At 29.1% G+C, this 25,267-nt stretch overlaps 2 protein-coding genes across 3 annotated transcripts; both read left to right on the top strand.

Moving 5' to 3' along the window:
- Positions 1-3,613: 3,613 nt before the first annotated feature.
- LOC129295188 (GDSL esterase/lipase At4g16230-like) lies at positions 3,614-5,556 on the top strand. The gene is made up of 5 exons (XM_054933669.1): positions 3,614-3,918; positions 4,060-4,187; positions 4,379-4,627; positions 4,732-4,987; positions 5,102-5,556. The coding sequence occupies exons 1-5, from the start codon at positions 3,642-3,644 to the stop codon at positions 5,323-5,325; spliced, it is 1,134 nt and encodes a 377-aa protein (XP_054789644.1). The 5' UTR covers positions 3,614-3,641; the 3' UTR covers positions 5,326-5,556.
- An 11,725-nt stretch (positions 5,557-17,281) lies between these two features.
- On the top strand, positions 17,282-20,349 carry LOC129295189 (probable enoyl-CoA hydratase 1, peroxisomal). Of its 2 annotated transcripts, none has more exons than XM_054933670.1 (3): positions 17,282-17,839; positions 18,014-18,305; positions 19,939-20,349. In XM_054933670.1, the coding sequence occupies exons 1-3, from the start codon at positions 17,403-17,405 to the stop codon at positions 20,038-20,040; spliced, it is 831 nt and encodes a 276-aa protein (XP_054789645.1). In that variant the 5' UTR covers positions 17,282-17,402; the 3' UTR covers positions 20,041-20,349. The 2 variants fall into 2 exon arrangements, with proteins under 2 accessions (XP_054789645.1, XP_054789646.1); XM_054933671.1 differs by having other exon boundaries at positions 17,287-17,839; positions 18,023-18,305.
- Positions 20,350-25,267: the final 4,918 nt, after the last annotated feature.

Below are 25,267 nucleotides of genomic sequence, written 5' to 3'. Positions count from 1 at the left end.
ATTGATTATTAAGTGTAAATAATGAAAACGATATGATAAATTCTTGCCAGAACAGTTCAGAACGTAGTTTTTTTTTTATTTGACTAAAGGTATATTTTTACTTTTAAAGTATTCTTCAATGAGTAGCTACCACTCTAAAATTTAAATTATTGCTCAAAACAATTTTACTATTAAAGTAATTAAAACAAAATATTTTTACCCTTATTATCAAATTCTCAACATTAACCATTTTAAAATGTTATCTAAGACTACAACATTGACTATTAAGAAACTTGACAACAATGATAGAAATACTCCATTTTAATATATTACTTTAATGGTAAAATTGTTTCGTTCAATGATTTAAAATGTTAGGTGCTCTTCAAATAATGTTTCAAAAATAAGAATGCACCTTTACTCTTTTGATCTTGTCGCCAGAGTTCACAGACAATAGATAAGACTTTTTTTTTTTTTTTTGGGCCAAAGACACTAGATAAGAGTTGGAATAGTCATATTAAACCTCAACCTTTTTTGATTAATTATATTTTTTTCGCTTAAACATATTTTTTAATAGAAAGAGTAATCAATTGAAATTTTATAGTTTAGAATAGTGCTGACTATTAATCAAATTTTTGTGTAAGAATTATATACTTGATCAATCATATTGTCTTTGTCACTATTCTAAAAATGATCCCTTAATTTATGTGAAATTTTAGAGGAAAAAAATTACATTTTTTAAGATCCGTGAACAGGCAACAGCGCAGCCAATTGTGAACTGTACATTTTATGTTGAGTATGACATTAATATTTTTGCAAATATTAAAACAAGAATGGTGAGGAGAGTAGTGGTGGTCCCGATAGGGGTAGGAAGGAAGGGGTGGTTAACGACGGAGAGGGTATGACATTTATCAAGAATACATAAGCCTCCTTTATATAGAGGATAGAAGGAATGGTATGGAGATTGGTCAAACGCCCTGTAGGGCATAACTCGAAGGATGGGGGATCCTATAAGGACTCTACTCAGTTTAAACTCGTTGGAGTTTCTATCTTATAATGATGCGAAATGCGAACGATGATATTGTGAATGGGTGGGAGGGATATTTTCACAAGTTGCATGCCCAACAGAGTAGCAAGACCTCTGATGGTTCAGAGGAGGATGATGATGTGCAAGAAGTAGGACGAAGGACCAATTTCACGGAGCTTAAAGCCTTTGCAAAGTAGTAAACATCATGGTGTCACCCTTGGATGAATTTGTTGATTGTCAAAGTGCTTGGGAGGACCATTCCCTTAGGATTTCTTCAACCCCACTTAGCGCGTATATGGAGGTTAACTGATCTAATGCTCATAACTCCCTTGAGTAATGGTTATTTTGTGGCTTCTTCCATGAAGAAGGAGGATTTAGATTATGCTTATTAGGAGGGGCCATAGATGATTGATGATCATTATCATTTGGTGCAAAAATGGGAGGCCAAACTTCAACCCGTGGAGAGCTGATAGACAATGCAAGATTGCTATACCTGGATCCAAATTCTTGATCTGCCTCTTGAGCTGTATAATGTTGAGCCTCTCAGTCAAATAGGTAATATGGTGGGCAAAACATTTAAGAGCGATCGATCTATGTCAATATCAGATAAGGGTGGCTTTGTTAGAATATGCCAACAACTTATGCCATTTTTCACGTGGTGTGGGAATATAAGATTGCCTACATAAAGATCATGATGAAAACTTTTATAATTGAAATTTTATTCTTTCTTTTTTTAGACAAAGTCAATGACTTATTTATTTCTTGATTCTAATAAAATAGTTAGAAGTGCCTTGTAATATGAACCAGAAGAAATATTTGTTATTAATTTGCGGTTTTTTGTTATATTGCAACTATATATGAAGGTTTAAATATAATGAAAGCTTTCTACCAGCTAGTCTTAGAATTTTGTAAATATATACACACTGCATGTTGAACACGCTGATCAAGCATCCGGGTTCCACGCTCGTTAGGTGACGAGTATCATCACTTGGTGAGCACCTGTAAAAATCTGGACGGTTCAAATATATAGATTTTATTTTTTTAGTTTTATTTTATATTGAATAGTCAAATTATAAAAAAAATATAAAAATATTTAATATTAAATTGGATCATACAAATTAAATAGATATTATTCAAATTGAAGATAAGATAGAGACATTAAAATTTTATATTTTTATATTTTAATAAATATAAGATAAAATTTGTAAATCCGAATTATCTAAATCAAAAATCTGGACAGCCCAAATTGTTCGTTATGAACACCAAAACTGAAACCCAATGTGGCTGACCAAAGGCATATTAGGCGTTTTTTTCTTTTTTTTACACCCAGACACTCTGCCCACCCTAAGCCTCCTAATAATTAATAGAATATCTCATTAAGCACCCGTACCATATGTCATTGCCGGCATTATTATTTTTTTTCAAAAATGGAAATTTTATTTGTGCTGTTTTCTTTCCAGAAACGTGTTGCTATGTGAGTTGGATTACATGCTGTCTCATCATTCTCTTCTCCATCTGGTAGCAAAACTTGAGTTGTCGCGTCAAATAGGTTTGAATGCAATCTTTTAAAAGCTAAATAAATTATTGAACCAACGAGAAGATAAATTCAATGTTTATCAATCTAAGTATGCTGAATGGTCTTAAATATTGGATAATTAAACTCAAATTTTGTACATAAAAATTATTTGTTATCCATTTTTGTTAAAAAATTTATCATTTTTTTAAATAAACAAGATTTTATCCTCCCCCCTTCATAAAAAATAAATGTACGGCACTTTGCACTTAGCCAAATGAAGGATATGGTAACATGTAACCATTTGCCTGGCTAGTTGGCATCCTATGATTCCAAGTAATAATAACGGTTTCGTGATATGTATATTCAGGCATCCTTGAGGACTTTAAGGGATAGCCCAAAATTTAACTTTCATGATTTATGTTGTTTTGTTTCTAATTTAATAATATTATTCACGTTGATGACTAACTTCCGTATTCACGCGCGTGTAGTATTTCAGTGAAATTTTCCTACAGCATAGCATTGTTAGGTTTTTTTTTTTAGGTTTAATTTTAATATATAATACATTATATGGATCAAAAAGCTGTGTAAATTAAATAATCATATCCATCATCATCATCATCATTATGAATTTTTTTTTACGTACAAAGTCAGCGATTTTTAAACAGTGATGGGATTTGATGATACAACTTAATTAGTTTTCATTTTTTATTTGTATTGATTATTTAAAACATTTATTTTATTATTAATTGCAATATGTCACATTAGTGTGGTTTCACCATGTGGAACTACACAAACAAGCGTATACAAGTGATTTACAAAACACACAAATCAAACTACCAGTATAGGATATATTAATGTAACACGCAAGTGAGGGTTCTAGCTAGTTATATATATATAATACACTTGAAGTCTGCATGCATAATACCGGGTGTCGTTTACGTGGTTAGGGCAAGTAGAGATGAGATATTAACTAAAGGCCTCCGTTAGCATTCCCTTATTACTCCACTTCAGGTGAAACCGTCCCATGTCCTTTTATATATATATATATATATACACCCTTACCTTGTGCATGCATTGTTCTCCAGCACTAAACGTTGATTGACTTGGATTGAATCAGTCTCTATGACGACGTCGGTTCTGATGCCCATTGATTTGAGAAAACCTCTCACTTGTGGGGTTGCATTATTGCAATTTTTAGCGGCTTTTATTTGTGTCTTGTTTAGGATTTGCTCATCAGATAAAGTTCCTGCAGTTTTTGTGTTTGGAGACTCGCTGCTTGATTCTGGCAATAATAACTATCTTGTTTCATTCGCCAAGGCAGACTACAACCCCAATGGAATTGACTTTGGAGGACCGTCAGGACGTTTCACCAACGGAAGAACCATTGCAGATATCTTAGGCATGCACGATTTATATACATATATATATATATATATAATTATTCCATTTTAATTTTTCTTCTTACTTTGGTTGAAACTAGCTAGCAAATTAATTAATAACTACTCTTTTGTCTTTCAATTATAATCATGCGTGCCACCAGCGAATGAATTAGGTCTTAGTTTCATTCCTCCTTATATGGCTCCAACTACACAAGCATCTGCTATTCTCAAGGGAGTCAATTACGCTTCAGGTGGAGGTGGCATTTTACTTCATACTGGACAAATTTGGGTAAGTTTATTCAGACCAAACAAACATGAACATCCAATTTTTCTTGATCAAAAGTTTAGATAAGTTGGGTCTTGGCTTGAGATTCAACAAGACAAGCACATTGACAGCAAAATTTGAATCTGTGAGGTGTAGGTTTTGTAAGTGAATTTAGAACCACATAGTTTTTAAGAATGTCTGCTTGTGATTGTTAGGTTGGTCGAATCAACATGGACGCTCAGATAGATAACTTTGAAAACAACAGGCAAGACATGATTTCCATGATGGGTGATTCTGCAGCGCAAGATCTATTGAAAAAAGCTATCTTTATAGTATCCTTGGGATCCAATGATTTCCTCAGCAACTATATAGCACCCACAGTCACCAGTCCTGCTGAGAGGGACTTGATATCTCCTCAAGCGTTTGTCGCCTCCATGGCATCAACCTTCAGACAACAGCTCACTGTAATGATTAATTATATATATTTTCCTCCTCAAAACCTTCAAATATTTTCCCATGTTGCTGTGTTTCTTATTTATTAGTTCTGGTTTGATATTAATTTGCAAAGCGATTGTTCAATCTGGGAGCCAGAAAATTTATGGTCGCAAATGTGGGGCCTATTGGGTGCATACCAAGTCAAAGGGATATAAACCCAGGCGCTGGAGATGGGTGTGTGAGCTTCCCGAATCAGCTAGCTCAGTCTTTCAACTCTCAATTGAAGAGCCTCGTTGAGAAACTCAACAAGAACTTGCAAGGATCAATATATGTTTTTGCAGATAGTTACCGCATCATGCAAGACGTTCTGCAGAACTACAAGGCATATGGTATATATATGTATCATTTCTGAAGCTTTGCGCTTGAGTCGAACATATATATATATATATATCTCATTTTAGAGGATTAATAATTAAGGTGTGTGATCATTTGGTAACGTACAGGGTTTGAGAATTCAGATTCGTCGTGCTGTCACCTGGCTGGAAGATTTGGCGGTTTGATCCCTTGCTTTCCTGAATCAACAGTTTGTGAGGATCGTTCCAAGTACGTGTTCTGGGACGCTTTCCATCCCTCTGAGGCAGCAAATATGATCGTTGCAAAACGCATGTTAGATGGTGATGCTAACGACATATGGCCCATGAATGTTCGGAAACTTTCTCAAGCTTGATGTGTGTGTGTGTGTGTGTGTGAAAGCTTATGATATAATCGTTAATTGTTGTTAAGTTGTAGTTGTGTGTGTGTGTGTGTGTGTGTGTGTGTGTGTGTGAGAAAGCTTATGATATAATTGTTAATTGTTGTTAAGTTGTAGTTGTTTGGTATGTTGTTGCCTTATGTTTAATTTCTCGACATTTTGGACATCATGCTAATAAATGTATGAAATAAAATTTGAAGTTTTTAAGATGCCAAACTTTTATGATAGACCTTCTTTAACTTGTAATATTGTGGGATGCAAGCACCAAAAATACTTTAGCTTCACTCTGTTTGTTGCTCGCCAGAACTGAGGACCCCAACAGTACTATACACCAGCTAGTTGTGTTGTGTGGGTTTTCCCTTTTCCTTTTATACTACCATATTGAATATATAATGCATACACGCCCAGCGTAATCAGTTAGAATACAACTTTCATTCGGTTTGCACTAAATAAAGGGGAGTAATTATTTTTTTAAAAAAATATTACAAATTTTATTATCCATCAAATAAAATTTAATAACCAAGTTATGCTCTTTATAATTGATCAATGCTCACTACTTTAGAAATCAGTTTTGGTGGCATCTAAAATTTTAGTTCCGTGATGTTTCTAAAACAGCATAAGATCTAATGATACAATAGGTATTAGGTAGTATTTCATTAATTATTAAAATATCATAAGACTAATGACAGAGAGAGGGCATTTTCTTTTACAAATGCCACCTCTTTGAGTTTACTTTTAAAAAATATTAAAAGGGGTGCATTTACTTCATATTGAAATGACACCTCTATATCATCAATAGATGTAGTGTTTTCAATAAGTACAAACGTCACCTCTATGATAAATTTTTTAAAAATTAAAAATTCAATAAAGATAGCATTTCTACAATCTATAAATGTAACCTCTATGATTTCATTTTTTTAAAAAATTTAAAAGAACATAGGTGATGATTGAAACACCACATATGTTAAGTCTAGATAGATGGTCTTTTCTTATGAAAGAAATGTCACCTCTTTGATTTTTTTAAAAAATAAAATTGACATAGGTGATGCCACCTAATGTTATTTTTTAAAAAAATAAATTTTATAAAATATAGTACACCTAAATTTTTCAAAACATATCTAATAATATATTACTAGTACAGTAATTTGCAAATAATTCAGCTATATAATGAAAAGTTACATATATATTTGCAATACAATAAAGTAGTTTATAACTATATTAATATCTCTAAGTTCTCTAATTAGGTCAAATTATCTAACAGCCTTAAATTTTACAAAAGTATTCAACAATTACTTAAGTTTTGGCATCCTAAATTTAAAATAACCACTCTTCAATTAGATCATAAATTTGCTCATCATTACATTTCAAATACTTTGCGTTCTCATAGTAGTACAAAATATATGAAAATAAGAAGTCATATATGACTAAAAATTATCAAACCTAAATAAAATTAAATAAATTTTCATACTTTAAATGGGACAAAAGTTTGACCATGAGTGATTACATCCTTTATGAATTTTATAATATGGTGCCCACAATCATTATATTTGGTTGGAAAGGGCATTAAAAAATTACCAAAAAGTAATATAAATTTATGAAGCAAATAAATTTATTTTTAATAATTCAATAAAATCTTTCAGGTATAAATATACCATAATCTTTGTCCATTAATAATTCTTTGAAAAGTCTTTATTTTTGAAAAAGGGGAGCTCTTTATGATTCCAAAAATTATTTAATGCCCTATCAAAATAGAGAAAAATTAATCAATGATAATTGATGTAAAATATATACAAATATGTAAAATGATTCTTATAAATATAAATAATTACTTATTGAATAACCTCAATATATTAGGCCAATTTATTGGCATGTCTCCATATAGAGGATCGATATAATAAATTAAAAGTAAAGGAACAGTCACATAATTGATAACAATCAAAATTCAATATTTTTTAAAAAAATTTAAACTTTGATTATGGCTTGATAAAGTTAAGGTATCTAACATGTCAAGAAATTAAAAAAAATAATTAATAAAATACCTACCCCATACTGTAAGGTATTAAAAATAACATATTTTTTTTAACTTTTGCCTTTTCTGTGAATATTTCTTTTACAAGATCAGATGTACTCGACATCGACCCATGACTAATATCATGAGAATTAATGAATAAAAATCTATTATCTTTTTTCATGTCTTTCAAAAAAGAAATGTACAAATACCTTGCTAAATAGCAGAAAAATGTATTAAAATCAATCACAATGAGAAATAAAATAATCAATATCAAAAGATATTATGAAGCAAGTACTTTATTTAGGTGTTAATAGCAGAAGCACTCACCCATTCTCAATTAAGTATTTTCACCATAGTATTTCTATCAAGATATTTTTAGCTATCTTTATAATAGATTTCTTCTTCAAATTTTATTTCAATTATTTAGTCAATAGTAGTAAGCTTTGGCAAAAGAGGCCAAAAAACTTCATGATGATTGTTAGCCTTTTTTATTTTTGAAATTCCATGAGATACACTTTTCTTTTATGCATGGTATTAGATTTCTTGAAAATATTATCATGCGCTTCAATTATTTTCTTATTTTTTAATTTTGAATAAGTCTGTAAAAATCAAAAAATTAAGTTATATAATTATAATTACATCTAGAGTATTATAAGAAAGTATGAAAATATAATTATCCTATCACATGATTCAATGAGATATAGAGGCCATACAACTAAAGTGACCTCAGCATCTTTAACTAATACAATATCCTCATTAAAAGGTATTCATAACTTCACATCATCATTAGTGCAAATGTCCACAGAAACTCGCAACGTGCCAGGGTGTAATGGAATCTTATGTAAAATATCTTTAATGAAATTGTAAACAGTACCTATGATAACTGCATCTTTGAAGGAAATTTCTATGTACAATTTGCATTTGTATTCTCCCTAGAAAAAATAAAATATTCAGCAATTTATATTGTAAAAATGATAATAACCTTAAAATGAAATCATGTTTTTAAAATAAAAAAAGATTCTCTTGTGAAAAAGTTTGCTATCATATAAGAATCATCATAGATTATTTATAAAATAAAATCATGTAAATAAAATTTTAAACATGAACTAAATACTAATATGTACATAACTGCCAAACTTGCCTCACACCTTCATATTCAATTTCACTTTTTGAACTTAGTTGTCCTTCAACCCACACTTCATGTCATGTAAGTTGTTTGCAATTTAAATTGTCCTTTTTGATTTACATATTAAAACAATTAATTGAATTTATAAACCACTACATATGTAATAGATAAATGTAATGATTATTAAATATAAAATAAATACTTTATCTTGTTCGATGAATGCGTATCCTTTCCATCACCTTTTGAAGAGATATTTTTGACTTTTTGCTAGTTGACGATATCACTCGTCACCTATTCAAATGTAAATTGAATTCATATTAATTTTATATGAGTAAAACTATATTTAATTGACAATCTAAAATTATTTAACTTAAATTCTTTCGTTGTGTGTGCTAGAACAACAAATTGATCCCAATCTTCTTAAGATATGATCCCATCTTAAAGCTCTGGTGGGTGTTCAATGATATCTTAATTATTATATATTAAATACCATTTCTAAATATCTACATGAAACTTTCTAAGAAGAACTCCGGTTTCTTGAAGACATGTGTTCTATGAGTCTCATCAAGTTCAAAACAAGACTGTAAGAAAGAAAATAATTTGGATCACTATAAGTACAGGAAAAAATAATCAAAAAGATAAAATAGTAATGACTTTTTTTCCTCTAAGGAGAATTTGCAGGGTGCCTAAGTTTTTTATCTTTAATCCTTCCATTCTCCTACCATGTTAACAAGTTGGAAACTTTTACATTTTTATACATGCATCTAAATATCGATATAATAGGAAAATATCATAATACCTTTACAGGACTTGATTTCTTTCCATATTGTGATGCATCACATTTAGGGCACTTCTCTAAGAAAACATATTTATTACAAAATAACATACAATCGTTAGGACATGCATGTATTTTTTCATAACCCAAACTAATTGAACAAAGTGGTTGTTTAGCTTCATATGTCTTGGTAGAAAGTTCATTATCAACAGGAAATATATCTTTTAAAGCATCAAGTAATAGAGTAAAACTCTTATCGTTTCATCTACAAGCAGCTTTTAAATTATACAATATCAGAAATGCTTATAGTCTAGTGTATTTAGTACAAGTTGGATACAATAGTTTTTTTTGAATCACTGATCAACCTTTCAAATATTTAAGGGCAATCACAAAGATCATCCTCTATTACATTTAGCATTTCATCAAGACAATTAGTCTCACACATATTATTGTTGTCAGTGTCATTGCATGCTTCTTATCTCTCAAAAGACCTCATGGTATACACCCTTTCATTAGATACATCATTTATCTCCTTATACCTTATCCAACATGTATAACTTTAATCAATACCATGACATATTAAATGATCTAGCAACTCAGTCAGAATAATTCGCTTTTCATAGTAACAAGTTGAGCGAGAATACAAAATTTTGTTCAAATCTTTGGCATGCTTAACTACAAAATGAATAAACCCTTTCACCTTAGCCCTATATTCCTTTGACAACTAATTAACAAATATTCACTTTTGGTCCATATCCTATACCTATTGATATCCATCAAGTCAAGCAACAGACAACTATTGATATCTAAAACAACTAATTAAAAAAAATTAGGATATAGTCTAGCCAATCAGAAACATACAACGTGAAAATTGAATTACAGGATTAAAAATAAATATGAACTATTTAATTCAATATTTTAAAAAATTTGACAGCATGAAGACTTAAAAATGAAAATTTTTCAAGTACTAAACCATGTATTTAGTAATTGTAATAACTAAAAGAATTAACTTAAAATTTTTTATTACATACAAAATAATTATTCTAAGTGAATTCAAGTCCCAAGAAACCACATACATTCAGAATTAAATAAATAAATCAAATTAAATGATAATACATTTAAAATTAAAAAATATTCAAAATAATATATATTCACTATTCAGCAATTATTTTTTAATTAGACAAGAAAAATATATTTTTTAAAAAATAAAAGATAATATACTCAAAAATTCAAAAAAAAAAATATAAAGTATACCGTAAGGATGAAGCACAATAAAACAGAGACTGTAAGAGTTAAGGAAATAAAGTTGGAACATGAGTTAAAGATTAAGATACACACGTTGAAATGAGAGAGGCCACAAGTCAAAGCAATTTTAAAATGGATTTGTAAGGACGAGCGAAAAATACAAATCTAAAAGTTCAATGTGGGACCTTGGGAGCATATAAAGACAAAGTTGAGAGAAAAAAAATGATGCAGAAAGAGCTAATCTTAGAACTAACAAGTTGAAGGTAGCGAGCTGAGAGCGAAGCTATAGGCGAGAACACACGGATGAAAGAGATAGTTGTAGAGCTTCGAGTGAGCTAAGGGCAAAATGAGCCAAGGGAGAAGAGACAGGGGCATGCAAGCTGAGGCAGAAGAGACCATGGTGGGCGCGCGAGCTGAGGGAGAATAGACAAAGGCATTAGGGCAGCGTGAAAAGGAGTTAAGGGAGACAAACACTCTCAGACAAAACCTAAGGGTAGGGAGACAGGCACTATCGGACAACACAACGCGAGCTAAAGGAGAAGAGATAGGTGGTAGGGATAGCAATTGAGGGACTTTTGGACAAAAGCTAAGGGAAGACAGCTAAGACACATAGAGTGGTGATTCTAAATGAAAAATCACCACCTTTATTCCCTATTTTTTTGAAATTAAAAATATTAATATAATATTTATAAATATAAAATATATTTTATATATATTTAAATCCCAATTAAAAATAATTTTAGTAAAATCTATTAATAAATTACATTGTTATTAATTTTGTATGTTATAGAACCATATTAATTATTTATGATACTTAATAAATATAACTACATACATTAATTAATAACTATAATATTGTTTATGATTATATTATTTATGTAATCTAATAATTTATAATTAATAAATATAGATACATATATTAATTCATAAAAAATGCTATTTAGAATAAAATATATATTAACAAACATTAAATATAAATTCAAATAAATTAATTAAATAAAATAAATACTTAATATTATAAAATAACATAAATAATAAAAATGTAATAGAGGTGGCATTTCCAATAAACGGAAACCCACCTCTCTTCTACTATTTATCAAAAAATATATTAATAAAATTAATTAAATAAAATAAATATATATAATGCAATAAAATAATAATTTATTATTAAATAGATTATATTATGCTAATTATCCAATCACATGAAAATAATTCATTACAAAAATTAATTAATTGAATAGTTAAATTATTACTTATGTAATATAATCATAATAATGATTAAATATGTTTTAATTATTTATTTTAATTTAAAAAATGAAAAATTAATAAATTATTTAATAAAATATTAATTTTTATAAAATTAATTAATTCAAACATTAATTAAACATAAACTTAGGTAAATAATAAAATATTACTTTTATTTTATTATTCTATCATTTGATTTGTAAAATACTAGAGAGATGGCGTTTTCAATACAAGAAAACACCGCCTTTCTTCCAATATTAAAATATATAATAATAAAAAAATTAATTAATTAAAATAGAACAAATGATTAAATATCCAATAAAATAATAATAAATTAATAAATATATTATATTATGTTAATCATCTAATCAAACGAAATTAATTAATTATAAAATTTAATTAATTAAATTATGGTTAAATTATTATTTATGTAATACATAATAATTTACAAAAATATTTTTAGAGGTAATAAAATATTAGAGCGGTGGTGTTTTCAATACGAGAAATCGGCACCTCTCTTCTAGTATTTATTAAAAATATATAATGATATATCCCCTCATTTTTATTGCTATCAAATTGATTGCCTTTAATGTAAATTTAAAATATGAAATGTTGAAGAAAGGTCAAAATAAAAAATTGTCTTATTTTGCTTGATTTTGTGATTAAGTAAGAAAATTTTAATTAGTGCCTATGAAAGAGATATCTAAAGAAAAAGAAGGAGGATGAAAAAATTGAAAAGAAGAAATTGGGAGAGAGGACGAAAGGAGGAGGAGAAAAAGCACCCAGAATATGGTCAACATTTTTATATTTAACTATGAGGCAAAAATACTCTCTTTTAAAAAGTTCAAGGTAAAAATATTTTAAAAAAAGTTTATGATGCCAAGTACTTCCCAAAAAAGAGTTTTAAAAGAAATATACCATTTCACCTTATTATTAAATAAATTTATTTCATAAGATTAAAAAATTATTTTATTATAATTTACTAAACTTGTATTAATATTTAATAAACTACTGATGGAGTATTATTACTTTGATTACATCAAGAGTGGTGACGTAGAAACGCCACTTCTCTCTCTATTATTTAATTTCAATCATATTAAACAAATATTATATTATAATTTAATTAATTTTTATGTGCAATTATTATATATGATTATTTTATAAATAAAGTAGGAGAGGTGGCATTTTTTAAAGACATTTTTAGCTTCAGAAAATGTCGCCTCTCTAATTTTTTATTAATTAAATATTTTAATAATAAATTATAAAATAATACTTTATTATTATTAATTTAAAATTTATTATTAATTAATATTTTGTAATTAATATATTATATAAGATTAAATAATTATTATGATGCAATTTATTTAATCATTAATTATTATTTTATTATATATTTAATAATTTATTATGAATTAATAAATAATATTATTTATAGATATAAATTTTTTAATAAAAAAGAGAGGTTGTATTTCTAGAAATACCACCACTCACACTTTCTTAATTTTATTTGTTAAAATATAGACAGGTGGCGTTTTTCAACTTCTGAAACGCCACCTCTTTGATTGTAATTAATTAATTAAAAATATATATTTATTACTAATGATAATTAAATAATGATGTTAAAATTATTATATAATATAATAAAACAATATAGTTAAATTAAAAAAATTAAATATCTAATAATGTTATTCAACTTAAATTTGTGACATTTCATTTAATAAATGCCACCTAATATTATTTATTTAAATTTAAATAAAAAAAATTTATAAGCGATACCATTTGATAAAAGAAATGCCATTAAAGATCTTTATACTTAATATTAATAGTATTTTATTTTTTATTATTATAAAATATATGCTACTAATTTCTATTTCTATAGTAGTGGCTATAATTTTTTATATATAGTTTTATTGTGACATATGTAGCGGGATTCAGTATGTTGAATTGCTTTGGCTAAAAATAAAAATAAATATGATCAATTGCACTAAATATACTTTTTTTATTAAAAAATATAAGAAATTTTTTAAGAAATTAAGTGTTAAAAAATAGAAGACATTTTTAATCTTTTCAGGTGTAATTATAATTTTTTTTCAAAAGCGTCCATATTAATTTAATAGGAGTAAATATAAAAAATAAAATTAGTTTAAAAATAAGTAAGCATTTTATTGGGGTGATATTCAGTTAAAAATACTTTATATTTTTTTAATCGAAAGAGTACCTATTTTATTTTGGGTACAGCTCATAAAATTTTACAATGAGATGTTATTATAATTTGATAATTATACTTTGAAACACAACCAATGTCTTAAAAAATGTTTTATATTTTTTAAATAAAAAATTATATTTCAATATTTATTTATAATGTGAATTATGTAATTTTCAAAACATGAAAATAAATTCCAATTTTTTGGAGCACAAACAATTAATTTAAAATATATGCTTTTTTTCATACAAAAATTAAAATTTGCTCCTATGTAATGCACGGAAAAGATTTCATTATATATGACGTAAAATATTGTAATTTTAAAAATATTAATCTATTGCAAATTAATACAATGATTCCTTTGATTTGTTTAGTAAAATCTTCAGCCCATATTATTTTCTAATTTATTTAGTATTAGTTATTTATTATGTATTATTTTATCATTTTAGGATGATAAAATATCTAAAGCATGCAAAAGCAATTATATAATAACTAAATAGAGTCTATTGTATATATTGTATAAGATGATGTATAAAAGAAATGGGTCTCTCTTTTAATAAATGAAGAAAAAATTATCGCTAGAAATTTTCAATAATCAAAAAAAAGAAAAGAAAATAATCAAAATTTCAATGGGCATTTTAGTTTATAAGAAAGGTTTTAGATGCTTGAGAGAATAAAATTATTATTTCATTTCATTATAAGTGGTTTTTTTTCCCACACCAATTGTAATGACATCATCCAAAACCTATACCTAATCGTCTCTTATCATATTAGAAAAGGACTATAATTATTATGGTAAGAAAGGGACTGGTGTCAAGGAAAGAATTGACCTTAATCCTATAATAATTTTAAAATAAGCTTAATTAACTAGCATGAATTCTTACTAGGATAGAAAAAAAAAGTTTTCACTTATCATTCAAAACTAGCATAAGCTCTTTTTTTGAACATAAACATTACAAAGTAAAATGAAGTCAAAAGTACTAATTAAAGATAAACATTCCTATCATGTGGCAGCAGGGTTGTTCTCTGAACCATGTTTCTCAAGGAGCTAGTGATCCTTGCATTTGTTCCCTTCTCAAAGCTCCATTAGTCATTCCTGCGGCATTTAAAATAGGACTGAGACAATGTCTTCATAATCTTTTTGAATGTTGTGGTTTATTTTGAGTATAAAATAACCCGAGTGAGTGGATTTTCATAATCAATATTTATCATCCCTCTATAAATATTATTAAATGATACTATAACATGCTTGAGGAAGGAGTAAACATATATTGAAACATACAAAAATATAAGAAGAAAAAAAATCAATTAAAAGCTTTCAACTATATTTTTTTTAAATCGAACCCATCATAGTATAAATAATAGATTAAAGTGATGCCAAAATTTTAAATGAACCCTCATCTTTTTTTAATTTCTTAACTTCATGCATATTTTAAAAAAATATTAAAAACAACATGCGATTCAAAATTTGTTGTCCATTGCATATTAGTAATGTAAGAAATAACATATTTTATTTTATAATTGTTTATTCTTATATATATTAAGAACAAAAGCAATACTTATTTTATCTCATAATGGTTTACCTCATAGTTGTCAAACTTTTCAGTTTGCTCTTTGAATTTAATATTTTATATTTTTAATTTATAAAATCATCTGAACTTATTTATAAACTTAAACTAAATACAAATTTAATTAAACTCATAACTTTACTTTCAAGTTTATTACTTTTACATTTATAGCTTACAAAATTAAGTTGACCAATTTATAAATTCGAATTAGATATAAAGTTAGTTAAATTTATTAAGTTCGTTGATTTTTTTTTTCAATTTGAGAAAGTTAAATATATACTATAAAAAATTTGGTTAATAAAAGTTAAAGGATCTGGTTAAAAGAAAAAAAAGGTAAAAACTAATATTAACAAAAAAAGAAGAAAAAAATACTAAGTTTCCCTATTTTAAAATTTATATATTTTGTATGATAATTTATTAATGTAGATGGGTTTAATTTCAATATTTTATATTTTAAATATATTTTAATCAAATTATGGTTATATTTTATATTTTAATTATTTAATAATCAATTTTAATGGATATTTATTAATAGAGGCAAACTATTATGAGTTCATGATTTGAGTTTGCAATCCAAGTTTATATCTTTATCATGTATTTATTTGAACTCGTTAGTTTTCACCTCATTTGATTTAAAATTTTAGTGTAAATAATCATGCAAAAAATCCTCCTTTGTTAAGACATATAAAATATTTTTAATCTATCTTTAAACTAATCCTATTTTTTTATATTTATCTTTATTAAATTGGGTGTTTCACCCTAAAATATATATATATAAAATGATTTATTCAATAGGAACAAGTTTGATAAAAAAAAGTAATTATTACACCTTAAAAAATTAAAAACATCTTACATTTTTTAATATTAAACTTTTCAAAAAATGCTATACATTTTTGAATGGAAGGAATATTTAGCAAGAGTTTTAAAAACTGAATCGATTATTGAACCATACTAGCTATTGGTTCATGGTTCATTGGTTCAACCGTGTGATTGAACCGGTTGACATTAAATTAATATATTTTTAATTTATATATCATAATTAAATAAGAAATATATGCAAATATTTATATTTTTAAAAAATTAATAAATGTTTTGTAAAATGATATATTATTGATGAATACATGATTAACATTAATTATTCTTGGCTATTCTTTGTTTAAATTAATTTTTTTAAATTTTTAAATAATTTAAACTGATTTTTAAGGGAATAATTCATTTTTTTAATCGATGTTTCTGATTTTTGATTGATCTCTTTTTATTGTTGACTAGTTTTCTTTTGGCTGATTTTAAAAAGTTAACCAAACAGGATTAAAAGTCAATTCGATTTAATTTTAAAAACACTGGTATTTAGTAATTTAAAACTTCATGAAAATTAAAATTTTTAATAAAATATTATATCTTAAAATTTATTACCTCATACATCATGTATAGTTATAAGTTGCTCAAAAAAATTTAAAATTTAAAAATAAAATAAAAAATCTAAAATAATTTTATAAAATTAAAAAAAAGAGCTAAAATAAAAGTATGACTAAAAAAAATTTTTTATGTTGTTAATTATTTTTTAAAATATGGTTTTAAAAATTTATGATTAAAAATATTTTTTAAGAAAAATGATTTGAAAAACAGTAAAAATATTATGTATAATTGCTTTTTAGTTTCGGAAATATAAAGGAAAATTAATTTTACTATACATTATACTTCACCGCTATAATAATAAAAGAATAGAGTAGTAGATAAGGACTGATTGAGGGGATGAAGATCAGCCCTCTGGCAACCTCGTTAATTGTTTACACACCTCACGACGCAATCATAATGAGACGACGTAGCGACGCAATCGGATCGTATCTCGTTCAAAGCTCGAACCGTGCAGAGATACTGGCATGCGAAATTCGAATCGCCGAAATATGGAATTGTCGTCGTCGGAGAAGAAGCTCATCCTCGTCCAGTGCGATCCAAACGGCGTCGCTCTGATCACGATCAATCGTCCTGGTTCTCTGAACTCGTTGACCAGGTCGATGATGGTTGACGTGGCCCAAGCATTCAAGAGGCTGGACGGGGATGATTCGGTGCGAGTAATCATATTGACTGGCTCTGGTCGAGCATTCTGTTCAGGTGTGGACCTGACCGCGGCGGAGGATGTTTTCAAGGGTGACGTGAAAGACATTGAGTCCGATACGGTCGCTCAAATGGAGCGCTGCCGCAAGCCGATTATCGGGGCCATTGGAGGGTTTGCCGTGACGGCTGGATTCGAGATTGCGCTGGCTTGTGACATTCTGATTGCTTCGAAAGGAGCTAAGTTCATAGATACCCATGCGAGGTTCGTTTAGAATTTATATTCTTTTAATTTAGTAAATTAGAGACTGATTTCTTATAAGGTGATTTGGATTCATCCATGTTTGTGCTGATTTTTATTTTGAAGTTATAGGGAAACCTTCTTGCGCCCGATCCTCTAGTCTACTAAATTGATTTGGAATTGACCTGATGGAACTAGAAATTGCAGGTTTGGGATTTTTCCTTCATGGGGTCTCTCTCAGAAGCTTTCACGAATTATAGGACCCAATAAAGCCCATGAAGTATCTCTTACAGCAACTCCTCTGACAGCAGAAGTAGCTGAAAAGCTGGGTCTTGTGAACCATGTTGTTGAAGAAGATGAAGTTTTGAGGAAAGCTCGAGAAATTGCGGGTCTCATTTTAAAAAATAATCAGGGCATGGTGTTGAGGTACAAGTCAGTCATAAATGATGGCCTAAAGCTAGACCTTGGTCGTGCTCTTTCTCTGGAAAAGGTTAGATATCTATCATTACGTCTATGTAAATAAGATGGATCGAAGCTTGAAACTAGATCATTTCAAGTTGATTTGGTCCTCTGAAGGAGGGCCTTATCAAAGTAGACTGTGGTCTTTGTTGTAGTATATGTTTGATTGGTGCTGAGAGTTCTAGAAGATTAATTAACTGTTACTGTTGTGAAGTTCACATGCAAGTCTACTTTTCTTTATGCTATGGTCATGTTATAGCAGTTACACTTGAATCAAAATGCTGTATTGCTCAGATCGTTAACTTTAGAATTTGGCCCCTTGAAATTAAATACCACTGATTTAATGAACTATGGGCTACAAGATAAAATGGTGAAATTTTGTGTAGAAAGAGTTGGGTAGAGTTGATATGGGAATTAGAAGCAGAACCCACTGAATTCCCCTTACGAAAATACCCTTATCCTTTGGTAATGTGGTGAGTGCGCAACAAAAAAGAACACAGATTTACTCGCACCTCTGCTTGCTCTTTTCCTCCTTTCCCTAAAGTCCCTCTCTGTTTATTTTTTCTTCTGTAGAATGCGAGGAGGTCACTTGAGCGTTAATCTCACTGCATTCACCTATTTAAAGAATTAAAAGAGTACAATTGATGTGAGATTAAATTTCAGACACACAATCTAATTCTTAATGTACCTTCACGAACTCCAAAATATTTAGTTCAGATTCATCTCGATTCTTGAAATGCACTTTCTTTGAACTCTAGTTGCAGACTTGCAGTGCACATATGGAAATATATCTGTGCTTAATTGAGCTTCCTAACTTACTGTGATGTAAGAATGTTCCTTTAATAACTTGTTTGCTTAGCCATCGGTTGTTGTTTAGATGTTTTTTCTTTCAGAATTTTACTACTTATTCGGTTGTTATGTCACATTTTATTGTGTTCTAAAACTCCCTAGGATTTTTTTGTCTGCTGAGCATGTTTTAGCACTGAAAGCTCTGTCTCTGTTCATTTTTGAGACATGCATGCTTTATGCTCGCTTGGGGTTTGCTGTTGACTACTAAGAAATCAAAATTGCAGTAGATTTCCTTATTTAATGCTTGAAAGAGCAAATGGTGCAGATGTGTAGGAAATCCTTTTGGATCATTTTCCCTGGCTATATCACCTCCTTGTTTAAATTGAAATCAACCGTTAATTATTTTCAAACTTGTAATTCAACCATGCGCAAACTCTTTGGAGGAGCTTTTAATATCAATTTAATGATGTATCAATTTGATGGAATGATGTCACTGACCACAGTTTTCTTATGGATAATTGCAAGTTTTCCCCCATTCCTCTTGGTTATATAGATATGCTTGCAGTTTTGCATTGTTGATTGTTGATAGACAATACTAATGTCTGATTCTAAGTATTAGGAATCATCAAGTATAATAATATATAATTATATTTTAAGCTGAAAATTCTGGGGACTTCACTATCTCTTTGCACCACTCATTTCTCTATCTCATGCATGTTGAACACATTGCATTCTTGATCTCCCTGTAATCCTCCTCAATTTTTTCACATTCATTTTGCCAATCTTCCTCGTCTACCCATTGGTAGCTTTACGCTGTGCAAAGCCTAGCTGTTCCATAAGTTTCACGAAGTTCTCTATGTATTTGTGAATTTCAGGAGAGGGCTCATGAGTATTACAATGGAATGACGAAGGAGCAATTCAGAATGATGCAGGAATTCATAGCAGGTCGAAGTTCAAAGAAACAATCCAAATTGTAGGCTTACCTTGTACTCCTTTCTCATGCTGTCAGAATGATGTTGGTTGCCCCAGGAGGTGGATCTTGCAGTCACAAATGGAAGATACAAAATCAGCACTCATAGTTTATCATCCTAAAACGAACTACATTCCTTGCAATACTTGTTTGGTTTTCAAGAAATAGGTTCTTTCTCGAGTCATTTCTTAAATATTTTATTTTTCTAATTTATTAAGTGGTTGTATATTGTCTTGGTATGTGTACTGCCATGAAATGGGGTTGGCAGATGATGTAGTCTCTGCAATGCACGTCAAAATAAGCTTCTTCTTTTTTTTTTTTAGATTAGAAAAGGCAAGCCTAAGGCTTGAAAAAGTATCACTAGAGCAGCCTGATCAGGCTCTTAAGCTTATCTATAGTTAACACGCCCACCAGGGACTTGAGAGGTAAGAGTGATTTCCAATCCAGTCCATGACCTTGCTTAGTCAAAACATCAGCACAGCGCAAGACTTCTAGGTATGGTTGGTGAATCTTAACCTTAATGTTGCGATATATGAGGTCACAGATAGTATTAATTACATTTCTTCAAGGATGATGTGGGCCTCCATCTCTAGGGAGCTTGTGCTTTGCTTCTAAGGTAACGTTTGGTGCGCAGAATTGAGGAAGTGGATTGGATTTGGAATTAGGTAATATCAAGTTTTTATGTTTGGTAGGTGAAAATGGCAAATTTATTAAGTCCAATCCTATCTTAGTAGGACTACCCTAGTGTTGGAAAATTAATCTGAGGATTAAAAATTTTCAGAGTAAATTGCCCTTTTATACCATACCCCTCTCTCATCTATGTCATCTTCTGTCTCCACCTTTGCCATCGACAATGATGTTTTACCCCTTGTTGGTGGTGTTGTCTTCAAGTAATGGTAATGTTCAATTGCCATCTTCCACCCATAACTTCAATGTTCCACCTTCCTTGTGTACTCTTCATCCATTGTAGATGCATTGAAGGCTTCTCCCTCAGCAACCTTAACATCGCCCATAGTTCTTCCTCTTCCTTCCACGTCGTTGTAGACAATGATGGCATTGGTTGATTTCAAAATTGAGACATCAACTATGAAGTAGAGAGATATTCATCGAGCCTCAATTCCTTGATGAGGTACACAATGGCAACAAAATTTAGGTAGTTCAAATTTTCCTTTTTCTTGGTCTAGATCTAGTCGATTGCCTTGTTGCATCATGTTTTACTACCTAGTTACAATCGCTTATCTGACTTCCTTGGAAGATTCAGATTTGAGGATTTGTGGAGATTGAGGTATGGCTGGAAAAGGAATAGATAATTGTGAAGACACAAATTGGAGCGTTTGATCCATGGGGTTGAAGAGGAAGAAGATGACGATTAAGAGCGGTGAAGGACAATGGTTGGAGAGTGAGATAGTGGCCAAAGAGGAGCAACAGTGGCCTTTTGCACTGTCATGATCATTCTTTTGGGGAGAAGGAGAGTGATCACTGTGTTAGATGAGGGGCAGGATTACAATTTTTTCTTTTGAATTTTATGGGGTATTTTAATTTTTTCATAATTTATGTTTAATTGTAAAGGAAAATGAATGGTAAGTATTCCCGACAAATATTATTCTATATTAAATATGATTTTAAAGCCTTATCTTCACTTTTAATATCTTAATCTCATTATCAATCACAGTCCCTTTAAATTGAGACTTGTGCACTAAAAAAAGTCTCAGAGGAAAGTTAGATTTTGGAGTACACCAAATTAAACTCAAACGCTCTTTCAGTCTTCAAACAAGTTCTCAAAATTCTAGGCCAATTGTAACAAATGTATCTTACTTTTTCAAATTGATAAATAGATTTTTTCAAATTTTTTGAGTATGATATTGTTAATTTTAAATAAAGATAGATATAGCATACTGAAAAATATATTCAATCTAAAGAGGAGATCAAATATAGCATGAGTCTTAAACCATAGATGTTTGGCCTAAAAATGAAAAGCATAGATGCACGTTCAAGCTAAAACTTGTGATAGAAAAATAGAGCCATGCAACAGTAATCCAGTGCTGCATTTTGAAAGTCATATCTTACATTTCAAACAAAATTATATAAGAAGTTTTGTCGACTTTTATAGAGCTATTCATGCAAACCCAAAACCCAATCAAACCCGAGGCAACTTGGTTGAGAGAAAATTAGCTTGAAAAAATCAAACAGGACCACGCTAGACTATCCAGTCAGACCGAGTTTCAGATTAACTCTTCAAACCAAATGGTTTGGTCCAATCTAGTGTCTTTATCTATTTTTATTTTTTAAATATAAAGTTATGACATTTTCACTCTGTAATGGATATGCAAAACTAAATTGAAACTGAAAATTGAACCAAACCCTAAGCTCTCCTTCTCCACTTTGTCTTAGGCTCTCATAACCGCTTCTAGTGTGATTTATTTATTTAAAGACAAAAAATTATTGATATTTTTAAAGAGAAGAAGGTTTGAAACGAAACAAAAATGAGGTGTGATAAAATGAAACTAAGACGAAAGTATGAAGAATGTATTTCCGGATTGAAGGCGAAGAAGCAAGCAGCAAAGGAGGAGGTGGAGAAAATGGAAACCTAGATGGGAACACGGTGATCACAAACTTCTCGCTGGCCTTGCAGTGATCGTCGATGAACCATTTTCGATCCGAGCTTATCACCATCACAACAACGTTTCCACTCTGCCATCCACTAGAATACTGCAACCTAAGGCCTATCCACTTGTTACAGTTTTTTTACCAATATACTGCAGTTACTAAAAGAAATTACCCAAATACTATGACACATAAAGTATTTACTGAAATGCTATGTCAAAAATCATTCATAGAAAATGAGTTTGTAGTTGTGAACAAGTTGTTCAAGTCAAAAATAATTTTAGAGTTGAAAATTATTTTTTTTATTCAACAAAAAATGAAGGTGAACGATTTTAGCTTTTTTCATTGATGTGATATTTTATTCACTTTTGAGAATCTCTGCAATAGTATTAGATATATATCCGAGTATGAATCTAGTATATTAGTAATGATATTAGATATGCAGTAAGTTTTTTATCTTCTTTAACTATTAGACAACTAATTTGTTTAAGTGTTTCTAAATTATTTGAATAAAAATGATAAGTAAATCATTGTTACTAATATTATAAAGAAATTATTATAAGGTGTATTAAATTAAAAAAATTATTACTAATAAATAAATAACTATTGGGTTTTATGAAAATTAATAATGAATGATTAATATGAATATAAAAGTGAAAATTAATTTACCTCACAAATAGTGACTTTTGATAGTACATTTTGTTTTCCTTCTCATATATTGTAGTCATTGTTATTGTTACATGTTCCTTTTTTTCTTGAAATTCAAGTTTTTCATTTATCTGTGTAATTGACGTATTTAAATCAAATTAAGGTGATTCAACTAAAGAAATCGACCATCAAGGGGTGGCAAATGCTTCATTTGATGTTCTTCAAAAGTAAAAGTATTGTATTCAACCAAAATAGTACAGGATCATCAAGTAAAGACATAAACGATCCAAATTGAGTAGAAGTGAGTGAGTTGAAAATGGATAATGATGAGGATGACATGTAATGAGACTCAAATTGAGTGAAATTGAGAAAGGTGAAAGGGGTAAATAATAATGATGAGGCTGGCATATAATGAAATTAACTAAAATTTTGAGGCTCTTGTTCCTCTACATTTTCATTTTCAATTGGTTGTTGGGTCGACAAGTAGTCATTATGTCGTTTGTTTAGTCTTTCTCAAAGAATCTATAGATGAAGCAATTCAACTTTTGGTGAAGTAGGTTGAGGGTTCTTGTTAAACTTTTGTTCTCTAATTGTAAGTAAAATGTTGTGTTAGTCTTGAACAACCCTATCTTAATAATCAATGCAATGAGAACATTTTGAACAAGAATTAATCACTAGCTTGTATAACTTATCTATTATGTTAGCTTAAAATAAACAATAATACATTAGATTATAATGGCTTTTTTAAAGGAAAATAGATGGTATAAATGAAAGAAGGTGAAAAACTTATCATATATCCAGTATCATTAATAATATGTTGGATCCATCCTCAGGTACATCTCTAATACTATTGCAAAGATTCTCGAAAGTGAATAAAATGTTACATCAATAAAAAAAGCTAAAATCGCTCACTTAGTGAACAATTTCACTTTTCATTTAATAAAAAAATAATTTTCAAATCTTGAATCGTTCTTGGCTTGAATAACTTGTTTACAACTCCAAATTCATTCCCCATCCAAACAATTTTTGGTGTAGTATTTTAGTAAATACTTTCCATGCTGCATCATTTGTGTAATTTCTTTTAGTTTCTATAGTATATTGGTAAAAAAGCCACTAGGTACATATGGTACATCTTTTTCTTTAGTTATGCTTGTTTTTCCTGTTGTTGATTAACAATTAATAAATAAAACTATATAATATCTCCTCTACTAATCATAATCAACCAATTAAACTCATGGTAAATAAAGGATTAACTCATTTAAGAGATTACCAAGTTTTTATTTAAAAAATCAAGGAGTCTCAAGTTTTCATAATTAAAATGAGTTAAAACCATTTATAAACTCTAATATTAAAGTAAAAACAAGTTAGGGAAACATGTGATACTTTAAAGGAGTAAAAGAGATTGAAAACAGTTGAAAAATATCAAGTTTAATGAACTAAAGGGCAATGCGTACGGCTTGTACACTCTGCACAGCAACATGTTGCTTTTTGTGTCATACATCATGGCTTAGACACTAATACACCATGGTGTGTTGCACATTTTTGAGAGCAAATTTTGCTGTCATTCAACAGCAGAATCGGGCAACCTCTATTGTGTCCTAAATCTTCATCTGACATTCGAATGACATGATCAGGTGTTTATGAAAAGCTCTTTTCATAAATTAGTTAATGATATAGGTTTTACTTTCAAAACAACTCACATCAGAAAGTTGGATATCCAAACATATTTTTACCACTTTTCACAACTTTCACAGATAAAAGGATATCCAAAATGCATAAAAAGTTTCAAAAAGCTATTCCTAACACTCAAACAATATTTATTGGACCTAGAACTACTAAATAACACATATAAGCACACAATCATCAATATAACATAAAATTACTCTTCAACCCCTTTAATAATAAAAATAGAAAGGAGAGGTAATCTATTTGCGTTGCCTCAAAAATCATTTGTTTCAATGATCAAAACAACATTTTTACAC

Source organism: Prosopis cineraria, unplaced genomic scaffold (assembly GCF_029017545.1).
Source record: "Prosopis cineraria cultivar Desert tree isolate PC_DT_omini unplaced genomic scaffold, ASM2901754v1 PC66, whole genome shotgun sequence".
NCBI lineage: Eukaryota > Viridiplantae > Streptophyta > Magnoliopsida > Fabales > Fabaceae > Prosopis > Prosopis cineraria.
Note: the sequence above shows the minus strand (reverse complement) of the source record. Positions and strands in the feature narration are given on the sequence as shown.